We start from the raw sequence: 14,900 nt of genomic DNA on the forward strand, positions 1-14,900 counted from the left end.
TAACCCCTTACTGAAGGCCTTGGGACGAACACGAAAAAACGGAAATTTTTGATTTTATTATTCATGTTAAACAACAATTTGTGTAATATTTTATATTTTTCTTGAAAAGTCAAAATTTTTGGCTTTCATTTCGCGTCCAAGAGTAATTGAAAATCGATCAAGCGGTTCAAAAGTTATAATATTTTTAAATTAAAATTTGGCAAAATCACGATTTTTCTGGTCATTCTATTATGGAAATGGTCACCCTTATCAAAAAAATCCAAAAACACGTGTATCCTTATTTCGGATAAGGAACAAAATAGCAAATTTTCTCGGAATTCGGTGACCCACTAGATTGATTTTTATGGAATGGATGTATACCTATATGTCTACTTAGAGCTCGCTGAAAATAGAACATCTATAGAACATAAAACAGTTTACGGATTGAATTCTGGCGAAACTGAGAGAAAATCATGATTAGCAGCACATTATGAGAGCCGTTTATCGTATACAGTTCTGATTAGATCGGGGGATAACCCATTTAAACAAGTTCTAAACCTGGGGGACACTATTGCCATCGGATGTTCGGGGATTGTTTTTGTGCCAGTAAAATAAAACACCTACCCCCAATGGTAAACAAGCGAGAAAAATAGATTTTATCATATATATGAGAAACTTTTCTTCGTTTACTTTGATTGTGCTACAAAATCAAATGATTGCGAATTCTGCAATATCTGTCAATATTTCATTCGAAATCATGCTCAAAGTTACGTAATTCTTGTGAACATATTGCTCTGTTGGACAGACATTCACAATTAAAATTACTTTGTAAATGGCAGAATCGTGTTCTTTCAGGTTGACAGGGTTGGTGGTCTAATGGCCACCACTTCTGCTTCATAAGCAAAAGGTCATGGGTTCAATCCCAGGCCCGTCCCTTTCATCGTACTTTGTAGTTGTATCTTTCATTTGCTTCTATCTACCAATCTTAATATATCACAGTTGATGTATCTATCACAGTTCATAGCATTTGCTAGAACCCGAGACGGACAGAAATAAACCGTATCCCTACGCTTCCATTCATTCATCATTATAGCATACCTTCCTTTACGCCAACCAGGCAGTCTGCTAACCAAACCAGCAAGCCTCTCTGCCATAAAAAATACCCTTTAGCCCTTCCCACATGAACTGGTGTTGACGCAGTGGTATATACGGTCGACCGTGGGTGCCAGTTGAATGCATCATCAATTCCTTCCCCTTCCCCTCATTGGTCTGCATTCTGACGTGGCAGGCACCATTGTTGCCTAAAAATAGAAGATCACCGGCACTTATACACTGAGGGTGCCTGTTAATCCCAAGCAGTCATCTGGTTGGTTCCTTGTGTAAGTGCAGCTGATCTGGCGATACTGGAGTAGCAACCACGGGCGGCCAATCAAGCTCAAGCTCAAGCTCAAGGCAGAACCGCGTTTTTTCAGGTCTTCTTGACATTTTGTTTCTTACACCAATTGTGTAGAAATTGGAGCTAAATTGTTGAGGAGCAAAACAACATTTTTCAGAATGACGAGTACAAAACATTACGCACGCTTACGAATAAAGACGAATGTCGGTTCTCTGTGGTACATTCAGCATCAGCACAAAATGAAAGTTGAGATCTGAAACAGTTTAATTTCTCAAATGGCTATCGATTTGGATCATTCTCGAATGGATAAAAAAAGTCCACTCAATTGATTATACGGTTCCATCGATTGGAGTGTTATTTTGATTTTTTGAAATCCCTAGCTAAGTTTCCTTAATTTTTTTAGGGATCAAATATAAATGACTCTTATAAATTTGCTGATTACATGATGTAATAACAAGGAAACATTTTCGAACAAGTTATCGGTGTATTTTTTTTTTGTAAAATTCTAGTAAGAATGCTTAGAGGAATTCCAAAATCTACCTTGTAGCAATCTTGGAAATGTTCCCAGATAAATCCACGTTCAATTTATTGGTGAATTCCCAAACAAATTAGAAAACACCTTGAAACAAATGATAGTCAGGACCCAGATAACCAGAAGTCGCATAACATTTTACCTAAAAAATCGTTCACTTGTGCGAATCATATCCACCCGCACAACATGGTGAAAGAAATCGTTTGATTGATGAATTTTCTCGCATGGAACGCTTTTTTCTGAGTTCATCAGTGCATTTTGTTTCGTTCCATATAAACGTACAAAGTAAGTCGAATCAATCCGTAGCAGCTGTCAAATCAACATTTGTTATCATAGGATAAGTCGCATAAGATCACAGGTTATTTCGATTAATTTACACTCTCGCATTGTATGCTATTATTCATCACATAATATATGCACGTATATCGCCTCCACTTTTGTACGTAGGAGGCCTCTTCGCGACATCTAATAAGTGAAATTTTGCACATACAAAAGTCTCCAGGTGATTTCGTTATACGTACATTTTGGTTGTCTGGATATAAGCTTCGCATAACTGGACTTTTTTGTAAGCTTCGTGGCCGTGCGGGTAGCGGTCAGTCGCTTAGACGTGTTATGTCATGAAGTGTGGGATCGATTCCCGCTCCAGTCCACTATGGTTCGAAGTAGTGATCCTTTAGAAGAGAGATTCGATTTAGAAGAGAGAGCGTGAGCCAAACGAACATGCGTTATGTTTGTTTTGGACTTTTCTTAAGGAGTAATGTAATACGCTTAAATTTATTTCGGTGAAAGTTGTTTTGCATAGAGCAAAAATAATAAAATATTTTTCTTTTTTGAAATTTTGTCAGTGCAATATTATTTGTTGATTTTTATGCTGTTTATTAGTTTGAAAATGTACCTCATAAATCTATAACAAAACAAAATATATTTTTTAGCAATGAGGAAGTCACGTCCGTGTTACAATATTATTCTCGACGCCGAGCAAATTCAGCACTGCTTGTCAGTTGACAAATCATTCAATTTTACTTCCGCGTATCTCTCATATAAAGGATAATTAGTTCGAAGGCAGTCAAAACCTCAAAAATCAAAGTTATTTTCTTCGAACGGTAATATTTTTCCCGACTTTCTTAACATATTGGTGGTCCAAATCCAATGTTTGAAGCAGATTCATTTAATATTGATTTTTATACAACTCTTTGAGTGGATCGTGGACATGATTTTTTAAGAAAATTAATAAAAGCAAACCATAATTCACCAGCTATTTATGAATTTGAAGAGAGCTCAAACCGACATGGTATCTTCAGAGAAGTTGTTTGTAGATATACAAAGTATACCTGAATGGAATAAAATTGTTAACTAAATTCATACAATTAAAATTTAGACAAAAAATCTTCAAAAAACATATTATTTCTAATAAATGTACCCTAAAACATTAGTAGCCCGTGAATGCTCGCGATGAGAATAAGTTTATTTGAAAGCTAAAAGCAAGAGCTTTCAAGTAGGGTACAAATTGTTTTGCGAAAACTTGCGATAGACCACTTTTAACGCGTTTGAAGGTGTACGGAGAGCAATTTTAGAAGATAACAATCCTAGAATACGCTAAAATCTCATTCACAAATTTCATAACGCTGAAGGGGGTGGGTGGGTTTCCTCGTGATGTTATAAAATTTGCATACAAAAAGCGTTACGAGGGGGTGGGTGGGTGTCGAAAATGGCCATTTTTAGCGTTATGAAATTTATGAATGATCGCTAATACGTACATTTCAATCGTAGTAGCCATTAATGTCATCCCGAGAAGGAACGAATTACTCGCATCTATCTTTTTATTCCTCTTTTTTCTGACATTACGTCCCAACAGAGACAAAACCTATTTCTCAGCTTATATTTCCGATGAATACTTCAGTAGTTATTACATGAGACCTGTTCTTGCTGATTGACCATTATTGCATATGCATATCGTGAGGCAAGCATGAAGATACTCTTATGCCCTAGGGAGTCGCGAAAATTTTCTTCACGAATAGATCCTCAACCAGTGGAATTCGAACCCATTATTCTCAGCTTGGTCTTGCTGAATGCTTGGTTTATTAACATAGTCGAACGTAACAATTTCCTTGGGATGCAGCCTCCAGTTAAAATTAAACAAATTGGAAAAATCATTCCCTAAGTGGATTTGCTTTTGCTGCCAAAGTTAGTATGGAAACAGATTAAAGCTATAGACCTGACAATCATGCCGAAACTAATGAAATGGATGATACTTGCATTGAGGCAGAGTTGCATCTGTGATATTTATAGATAAATTTGCATGAATTTTTCACAGTTTTTCAGACATCACATGATTTGCAACACACATTTTGGAGTGATTTTTCAAATCACGACTAAAGAAGCACAACAGATGACTGCATGTGCATCATAAAGCAATAGTTCATATATTTTCTGTGAATTTTTACTGTAGAGTTATGTCTATTGATCTGTGCTTCAATACTGCGAATCTTTTAAAAAGTCATAAGAGGGAGAGAAATGTGCTAGGGGGCGGAAGACAGACTATTAAATCATCCATTCCGGAAAATCAAAGCCCATTAAAGCCTTCATCAAATGCCGATATAGAGTAGTACGTTGTTTCCGACCGCTGTTGGTTGCATTGTGGTAAATTAGGGAGCATGTGATATACAGACGATAAAAGCCTCACCAAACCGTGTTCAATAAGCTAGCCAACTGGTCGGCAGGCATGGACTTGACCAGCCCATACGTCATCCGATCTCGTTCATGTGTTTGTATAGTAGAGTATATATTTCCAAGAATCAGATAACGCGAGTTTAAATTAAATAATAATAATCATTATTATCATCATCATCATCATCATCAGTTTTGTTATAAATTGGTAATTTATTCCGAGTGTTTGAATGCGTTTGAGAGAGAGAATACAGCTTACAGCCGTACAGACAATAGAATGAATACCTAGCTAGGGTGAGGCTATTGCCAAAAATGTTTCGTGATCAAAATCTACAAATTGGAAAATAGGAAACTGTTCCAAAAATATCCTGTGAGAAAATGAGAATTTTTGGTGAAGGTTTAAAGGTGGCACAAAAGGGAAAAAGTGCATTTTTCGCGATTTTAGAGAATGTTTCCTCACGTTGGTATAGTGGTCAGGCAATTTTGATGATTTCAGACGAAAAATTTCCTCAAAATGACGATACACTTACTCTTTCAGTGGATATTACACTTACTCTCTTTGTGCCACCTCACCATCTGCCTAATAATTTTCATTATTTCACACGATGTTATAATCGAATCAATGACCACTTTCCACTTTGAAAATTTTAACTACAAAATATTTTTGGAAATAAGCCCCACCCTAAATTGCCTTGCAGGAGGGTCCAGCGTATCGTTCTACAACAGTATTGAATTGTAATATCATAATTCATTATCGCAAATGGGATCGGGGCGACGACAGTAAGGGGTTTATTGCGAAATAAACGCGGCCATGCTAAATCATGTGACGATTGAAATTAACAAATAACTGGTCAGTATCGAGCAGTGCACAGTAGGATGTTGGACTCTGTTAATGTATTTACAAAAGGAAGAGCGGCGTGTTACAACCTGTATTTGCGCTTGAAATTAAAGATAAATAACGTAAAACGGTAATTGTAAAAAAATGGACAAATAAAATCCATCGACTGATTGAGTTGAGTACGTTTAGTGCCAGCGCGGGAAAGACCACAAAGAACTTGGGATCAACAGAAACGATTACACATCGGGAGTGAGAGCGTTAATACGAATGAAGTTGAACGAGGGGTCCACATGAAGCTATTTCATGGATTCGCGGAGTGATCTAGGAATTCGGTAGCATATCGTTCAGCAGTTCCTTCTCCGATGGCGTCAGTTTGTCGGGGAATTTGATATCAAATGCCACTAGTAGGTCGCCCTTGCGCGTCGGTTCCTTAGGGAAGGGCAGCCCGTAGCCCTGGATCCGTTTGACCGTGTTCGGTTTGATGATCTCTTGCTTTGTACTGATGCGTAGCTTTTCGCCCGTCATCGTGGGCACTTCGAAGATCACTCCGCAGAGAGCCTGAAACGAAGAAATGGGTGATTTAGTAAATGATGAGAACGTGCGATTATTTGTATTGAAACAGTATAACAAATTGTAGAGCGATAGTATTTTCAAACAAATTTGTTATTTTTAACACCTTAATATACGTATTATTATAATATGAGACAAATACAATCAAATTCTAATGCTTTTTATCCAGCTGGCATAAATCATATCGAATATAATCATTTATCAATCAATCGATCTAGCTAAACCCACTGACAGCGACACCAACTTGAAGATCAAGATCAACGTCACCCAATGCCCAACCCAGTCGTCATCAAGTCGTTCAATCGATCGTATCTATACAATCAATCACTTTGCCACATCTCGTGTAGCTCATGGGAGGGGACATGACGTCGTTTTACAGAACAGAGATCCGGATAATGATTCTTCACAATTTAAACAATTTAATTCTTCAATTAGCTACTAAACTTGCACGGTATGCTGCTTGTCAACGATCGATGTCACGACGATGCCCTACTGACTGAGAGTCACGGGCCAGCCAACAACGGTGCAATGATTCAAGTTAACGTAGTGGTCTCCATGAGCGTAGTGGCCCCCATTGCACTCAAAGCCGAGGAAAAAAATGAAAATTGTTTAAATTTCATAATAAACTCCTCATCAAGAAACTTCCAGAAAGTAGCTTATCATTTTTAGTTGATACTAGTCTGTCCATACTCGCATAACAGTCCCATTTGAATTTTCCCCACTTTTGAGTTAGCTTCATGAATAGCGTTAATTTTTAGTGTTCTTTTCGAAAACAATCTTGAAAATTTATTTTTGTATGGATAAAATGCGAAAAAAATACCAAACCAGGTGTGTCCCATATGAAAAATACGCGCATAACAGTCCCATTAATTCATTACAAAAATATTGAAACAAATCTACTCCCGTAAGGATTTCTAAACTCTTGCACTGTGATTTTCATTCCTAAAAAAGGAGAAAAAGTACACTAACAGTGGTAGAAATGATTTCTATATAACAAAATTGCTTATTCTTATGTTTTTTAATGCTTTTTTCACTGCCCTGAAAGGGTGAAATCACAATAAATTTGTGCTTGCAAGCATTAACTATATTTTTTCCTGTATATATTTATGAAACTATAAACTTGATTGACCAGTTCATTCGCCTCAATCAACTATAACAAAATGAATAATATTTTCTGTAATTCAATGCTACCGCTAAATGTCTATTGCCTTCTAATCTATAACCAACTTACTCGCTGGCAGGATCATCATCTAACGATATGTAGTGGCTGTTTTTTGGACACCGCAGAATTTTGAATTGTCGGTAGAATTTCCATGACTAAACGGATTGTTTGCAGCACATAATCTTGCTCATCTAATTAACACACGGCAACATTATCCAGGAACTCCTTCATCATCATTGAGCTGACCAAAACTTGCTTGTTTTACGACTTTGACATGTTGCAAATTCAAAGCCCACGTGCAATGAGTAGATTTAGCAAACAGTCCGTTTAGTGCGGCAGCAACAGTTGAATAAAATCTTCATTTAATCAGTACCATGTTCAATATCACTGACACCACCAATTCAATAACTTCAAGTTACAGTGGCAAGGAAAAGTGGCTTGAAATCGATTGTGAACTTAATCATCAATGTGTCAAGGTACGCGATAACAAAGTAAGCGAGCTCCATGTAATGGGACTGGTATGCGGGTATTTTTGCGTATGACTACAGAAATACTCGGATAACGAGTCCCATTTGTCCTAATTCCCTAATTTGGCTATTAAAAACAAAAGATTTAATTTATTTTAGTAGTTAACTATTGTTTTCTATTGCATCGAATACGTTTTCGGCAATATCACCAATATTAACTCCCATAAGTAGCGACAAAAAGACGAAAAATGCAATCATGTTCAGATGCCTTTTTCTCGACATGATGATTTTCATTATGGGACTGTATTGCGAGTATGGGCAGTAGTGGTCCCGGCAAACTTCGTCTTGCCATCAAGTAGGCTGTTGAAAAACGCCATGGAACGCCCCGTGCAAAATGGAAGTTCCGTTCACTCCTGTTTTTTCAACTTTCCCGTTAAATATCCTTTGTTTTTTATATACACAAACACGTCGGAACACTTCAGGAACATAACTATGGAAGAATTTTCAAAATCCGTTAGCCCGTTCTCAAGCCATTTCGTGACATACAAACATCATCCCATTTTTATTTATATGGATATTCAACAAATGTTTTTAATTTGCATATTTTCCTGACAAATGGAAAAATGCTAAGGTTGTACCAATTTTAAAACCAGACAAAAATCCTGCAGAAGCTTCTAGCTATCGTCCAATCAGTTTGATTTCCTCCATCAGTAAACTTTTTGAAATGGTTATTTTGAACAGAATGATGGCCCACATCAACGAAAATTCAATTTTTGCCAATGAACAGTTCGGATGCCGCCATGGACATTCGACCACTCATCAACTTTTTCGTGTAACAAATTTGATCCGTTCCAACAAATCTGAAGGCTACTCTACTGGTCTTGCTCTTCTAGACATAGAAAAAGCATTCGACAGTGTTTGGCATGAAGGTTTGATTGTAAAATTGAAAAACTTTAATTTTCTAACATACATTGTTAGAATAATTCAAAGTTATCTGTCAAATCGTACACTTCAGGATAATTATCAGAACTACAGATCTGAAAGACTTCCTATAAGTGCTGGTGTTCCCCAAGGCAGCATTTTGGGACCAATATTATACAATATTTTCACATCTGACTTACCTGAGTTACCTCAGGGATGTCAACTATTCTTGTTTGCGGATGATACAGGCCTCTCCGCCAAAGGACGAAGTCTGCGTGTCATCTGTAGTCGATTGCAAAATAGTTTGGATATTTTTTCTTCATATTCGCAAAAATGGAAGATTTCTCCTAATGCTTCCAAAACTCAACTAATAATATTCCCACATAAACCAAAAGCTCTTTATTTGAAACCTTCAAGTAGACATGTTGTCACGATGAGAGGAATTCCAATAAATTGGTCAGATGAAGTTAAGTATCTAGGGCTCATGCTAGATAAGAATTTAACTTTCAAAAATCACATTGAGGGCATTCAAGCTAAATGTAACAAATATGTAAAATGTCTCTATCCACTTATTAATAGAAAATCAAAACTTGGTCTTAAGAACAAGCTTTTGATATTCAAACAAATTTTCAGGCCAGCCATGTTGTATGCTGTACCAATATGGACTAGCTGTTGTAATAGCAGAAAGAGAGCTCTGCAGAGAATTCAAAATAAAATTTTGAAAATGATTCTGAAGCTTCCTCCCTGGTATAGTACCAATGAATTACATAGAATATCCAATGTTAAAACATTGGAACAAATGTCAAATAAAATAATTAATAATTTCAGGCAAAAATCGTTACAATCTTCTATTGCCCCGATCAATGCGTTATATGTTTAGATTAAGTTAGGTGAAGTATATTCAAAACGTTTTTTTTTTTTCTTATAAGCAGGTGAAATCAACGCACCGGTAAAAAATCTGAACTGCTACGGCAAATGAAATGTAATATGTTGTTAACAAAATGTTAATAAAATCTTAGATTTGTTTTACCAAATTAGGATGATAGTGTTGTCTAATAACACAGAACACCTAGATATAAAAAATAATGAATGTGAAAAAAAGACTAGATTTTGTCACCTAGACTTCTCATTTATGAAACAGTTGCGTTCTGATTAATTTCTTGAAGTAGCTTTTATTAGTTGATCAAAAACTTCCAAAAAAAATTTCTGAAATTATTCGAAAGCATTATCAACAGCACGTAATAAATTTTGAGAGAAATCTGTCGAAAATACATTATGGAACTCAAAAGATTCATGGTGGAAATCTACCATGTTTTCTCAAAACTTAAACATCCAGTAATTTTTCAAACAATAAGCGTAAGAATTTGATAAGAGAAAACTCCAAATGTTTCCTAGCGATACCTCCTGCGATTCTTCTTGATGTTTTTCGCTCGATTCTTCAAGGCAATTCTTCAATATACACGCTCAGGTCTGATTCATTAAACAAATGTTCCTCTGAGTACTTCAAATGTCTCCAACGACTCGTCAGCAATACATTTTGTGCATTCACTCTCGAATTCTGTCAGGAGTTTATCTGTAAATACCGCTTTTGAAATCACTTTGGCAGTTTATTTGGCTTCTGGTCTTCGTTAATTTCATCAAGTTTTTATTCTTAAGATATCTTAAGTACTTCCTCAAGATATTCGTTAATCAACTATTCCTGACCACTTTTTCGATATTCATGAATAACTTCGTAAATTTCTTTAAGAATTCTTCCTCTCTTGAAATTAACTTTTTAAATTCTAGATAAAATATAACCCTGAGAACTTTCACAAGAATTATTTCAGAGATGGAAATTTCATTAATTTCCTTATGGACAATTTAAGAAAGTTACAATATTTTGTATTCCACCTTAAAAAGCTTAAATTGTCGAAGCGTTCCTACAGCATTTTTCCTAGGAAGTTGCAAGATTTCCACAGAATAGCTCTCAAGGAGTGTTTCAAAAAGAAGACGGAAACATTCAAAACGGCATATCTTAGAGCATAGTTGATCTTTTCGGAACCTTTTCTCAAGCAAATCTTCATTATGCCATCAAGTATTGAAGAATGTAAAATATTGCAAAATATGAAGTCTCAATATAAATACAACAAGGTTTATAACGCCTTAAAACGAAATCTTGCACGAAATTACATTCGTTAGATGTCTTCTGAAAATTCAATTATTTATGTGGACCAAATATTATATTGAACAAAATAAGATGAAATGGTAATTCATCTGGAAAATATGTTTACTTAATGCGCCACGTTAAACGTGTTTCACAGATAAAACAAATTTTAGAGTAATAAATCCTCAACTACTGGAACAAAGTCGATTACAAAAAGCCAAACTTTTCTAAATTCTTTGAAATTCCATATTTTTCCAAGAACTTGATCTGGGGTTTTTTTTGTGGGGTTCTATTGAAGACATCTCAAAAAGTTGCTCAAAAATTGTTAAAGATTTCGGAAACTATCAGGATTTTCTTATCAGAAAAAATAACTTATACCTTAGGAGGTATAATTTGATTTACCACACGAATATATCCAATACGAATCGTATTTCTTTGTCTAGGTGGTTAATCCTGAGATTTTCCAAGGAAGAAGTCTAATGATTCTTCTCTGGATAACTCGAAATATTCAAACAGTAATTCTTTAGAGCATCATCTTCTGCTTCTTCTTTCTGGCGTAACGTCCCAACTGGGACAAAGCCTGCTTCTCAGCTTAGTGTTCTTATGAGCACTTCCACAGTTATTAACTTTCTTTGCCGATTGACATTTTTGCATGTGTATATCATGTGGCAGGTACGAAGATACTCTATGCCCTGGGAATCGAGAAAATTTCCTTTACGAAAAGATCCTCGACCAGCGGGATTCAAACCCTGAGGGTCATGCTGAATAGCTGCGCGTTTACCGCTACGGCTATCTGAGCATCATCTTATAAGTTATTTCAGCGAATTGAAAGGACATCATCGGACGCTTCGAAATATTTTACCATGACTTATTTATGAATATTCCTTAAAACACTTTATCAATGGCATTCAAAAAAAGATTTCTCAATTTGTTGATTATTGAATTCAAACTGCTTTTTGAATTCCGAAAAAAAAATCCTGGGCAGTTTTTTGGCACAGTTTTTGAAAGACGCTGGAGAAATTTCACAAGTTTCTGCAAGAGATATTCTTTGAGAAAAACCTAGAAAATTCCTTGGAGGAGTTCCTAAACGAGTTTCCAAAAAAATCCTGTATATGCATTTTTTAAGTATTTTTGTGAAATAGTGTCTTTAAATGTCTGGATGAAAACCTCGAGAAATTTATTCGAATTGTAATTTAAGGAATTCCAAAAAGATTCCCTGAAGAATTTTTTACATTTATTGTTGTTTATACGAATCTCTGTAAGAATGTTGGTGCTTTGAAAACACTTCTCAGATTCTTGGTGAAGTTGTTGGTAATAATTCTAGAAGAATCCCAGAAGATAGGCCATGACGAATTTCTGTAGGAAATATGAGCATATAGAAAAAAAAACTAAACAAGATCATTATATGTGGTTCTTAAATTACTGACAACCATAATCAGCTACTCCTTTGTTAAAGATAAGAGATAAATTATTAAGAATAATATCAACAATTGGTACGGAAAAGTATTAAACAACATTTTGCTAAGATATTTTAAGACCAGAACAATTTCTGGCAATGTTAAGAATATGGCCAACAAATCTGAAGCAAAATGTGATCTGACAGATGACGAAGAATAAAAATTTGGCAACCAGCATTGATCTTTCGACTTTCAGATTTTTGAACAGAGATCCTAATCATTAGGCTATAACTTATAGCAGGACGAAAAAGAAAACAAGGGCATCAAGTTCTTTGCTTTCTGGGTCTACCTATCACTCTTAGGGGTTGTTCTAGCATCACACTATTCGATCGCGCCCATTTGGCAGATGATTGTGTTTTGTTTCATTTGAACGAACTAATGTTGATCTAGTGCACATATTTTCAGAAGCTCATCTTTGGCTGTGAGTTTTAAGAAATTTTTGAACATTATTCCAGTATTAGATTGAAATATGAGATCAACATTTGTTTGATTCGAGTAATGATTTCGTCTGCCCGGGGAGCCTTATAGAAGTTTTAGAGCTTTTCTCAGAGATATTCCTGCTAGAACTCTTGAAAAACCTGTTCTATGAATTTCATAGAGTATCTGTAGCGTAATTCCTCAGGAAAGACTTCGATTGAAGAATCGTTAACATTTCACAGCCTACTGTTTTCGAATAAGTAGGAAAATAAGACCAAAACCTTTTTTTGGTTTTAGATCACTCCGCAGAGAGCCTGAAACGAAAAAATGGGTGATTTAGTAAATGATGAGATCGTGCGATTATTTGTATTGAAACAGTATAATAAGTTGTAGAGCGATAGTATTTTCAAACAAATTTGTTATTTTTAACACCAAATGAAAGACTTCGATTTAAGAATCGTTAACATTTCACAGCCTACTGTTTTCGAATAAGTAGGAAAATAAGACCAAAACCTTTTTTTGGTTTTTATAAGTACTATGACAGATAATATTATCGCTGACAAAAACATAACTTTTCGAGAGAGTTGTTCATTTTATCAAAATAAACAACTTTGCTGAACATGGTCAGTCTCTAAAACGTTACAGTAAAAAGATTGCGATGCCACCTATGCGGAAAATTTTCAAACTATCCGTTTATTTCAGTAGATGGTCCTTGTTGTTACATAAAAACTTTGCTGAAGACACCAAATACCGGGAATGCTTCGTTGCCGAGTTATTGATTTTGTCTCGCCATATTGCGTCTCTGGCCCATACTGCATTGATGGAAACCCTGATTGAATATCTACTGTGATTCCTGTTGAGAAATTTGATGTATCATAATCAGTGTTGTAAACAATCACGGTAGTCAACGCGTTTTCGCTGATATTCGGCAGTGCTTCCCTTAAACGTTCGCAACACGAGCGATCAAACCAATGTCGGAAAAAAAATGTCAATTGAATGCCCCTGACTTCGAAAGCTTCGCTAGGACATGTTACGGTTTGTTTGTTTCTGTCATTTTTTTCGTAATAGGCGCTACTTTCACTGTATGTGTGTCACATTCGACATAATAAGTAAATAAGTGCTAAGGTGTGTGGGTTCGATTCCCGCTGCAGGCCGGAAAACTTTTCGTGAGGAATGTTCTCCGACTGTACCACTGGGCGTTGCATGCTAGTCCGTTGTCTAGTGTGGTGTTTCCTTCAAAGGGCAAAATGCCCACTGGAAGCATTAACGTGTAGGTGTCTTTTTTTAAAAAAAAGTAAGATCAAACTATTCATGCTGTTTATGATCAGATATATCTGAATTATAAGCAAAACTTATGATTTATGCAAATGTGACCGAGTCAGACGACATTCAATTGACAGTTATTTTTGTTTCTCGATGTCGTTCTACCGCTCGTGCTTTGTGTGAGAGGTGACGGTAGCGGATTAATGCAGAAAAATAAAACGGAACGAACGTCGCGCAAAGTGTCGAATGTTTACAGCATTGATCATAATTAAAATTCTTAGAAAAGTGGTAGCCAGGAGCAATTAGTGGTTTTTTTTTCTAACTTTATTAACGAGATTTTTAGCCCTGGACTAGTTCATCTCGGGACCAACGGCTTTACTTCCCTTCCGAAGGAAGTCGTCACTGTAACTTTTTACGTCATAAGTGACTATCTTGGGGATGGGAAATCTTTGAAAAAATTCACGTGCTCGGCTGGGATTTGAACCCAGGACTCTTGTATGCTAGACGATGTGTGGAGATTTGAATTCAAAACTTGTAACCATCTAAGTTATTGGGTCACCAAGTGGCTCGGTAGCTTAGTTGGTCAAGCGTTCGTTTAGCATACAAGAGTCCTAGGTTCAAATCCCAGCCGAACACGTGCATTTTTTTCATAATTTCACTCATAATTTATCCATTTTTACCACGCGTAATGAGTTAATTAATTTAATAACCATGCGGATTGGATAATCAAAAAGCTCAATATATGTGCTACTGTGTCTTTTATTGCAAAGAAAACCTAGAACAAGAATGATTCCTATAGTCATATTTTAATAATCACTCTGTTTATTTATTAAAAAAAATTACCCAAAACTGCCAATCTCTGTTAATAAAAAAAGATTTTTCAACTTGTTTGCATTATGGTTGCATTTAAAAAAATGTACATGAAAAAGTACTCATTCGATTCTAGACGGGGTTGGTGGTCTAACGCAACATCAATTCCTCCTCCTTCCCCTCATTGGTCAGCAACCTGACGTGGTAAGCTCCATTGTTTCCTAAAAATAGAAGATCATAAGCACTTATAAACTGAGGGTGTCAGTCATCTGGTTGGT

General features: G+C 35.9%; 1 protein-coding gene across 7 annotated transcripts in view; it reads right to left on the reverse strand.

Moving 5' to 3' along the window:
* Positions 1-4,599: 4,599 nt before the first annotated feature.
* The window catches only part of LOC5568488 (dnaJ protein homolog 1), a 230,922-nt gene continuing 220,621 nt past the window's right edge, over positions 4,600-14,900 (reverse strand). For all 7 annotated transcript variants that reach the window (XM_021846084.1, XM_021846085.1, XM_021846083.1 and 4 more), the window contains one exon: positions 4,600-5,970. In XM_021846084.1, coding sequence (XP_021701776.1) covers positions 5,734-5,970 — 237 coding nt within the window. In that variant the 3' untranslated portion in view covers positions 4,600-5,733. The remainder of the gene's footprint in view (positions 5,971-14,900) is intronic.

The sequence above is a fragment of the Aedes aegypti genome, chromosome 2 (assembly GCF_002204515.2).
Source record: "Aedes aegypti strain LVP_AGWG chromosome 2, AaegL5.0 Primary Assembly, whole genome shotgun sequence".
Lineage (NCBI taxonomy): Eukaryota > Metazoa > Arthropoda > Insecta > Diptera > Culicidae > Aedes > Aedes aegypti.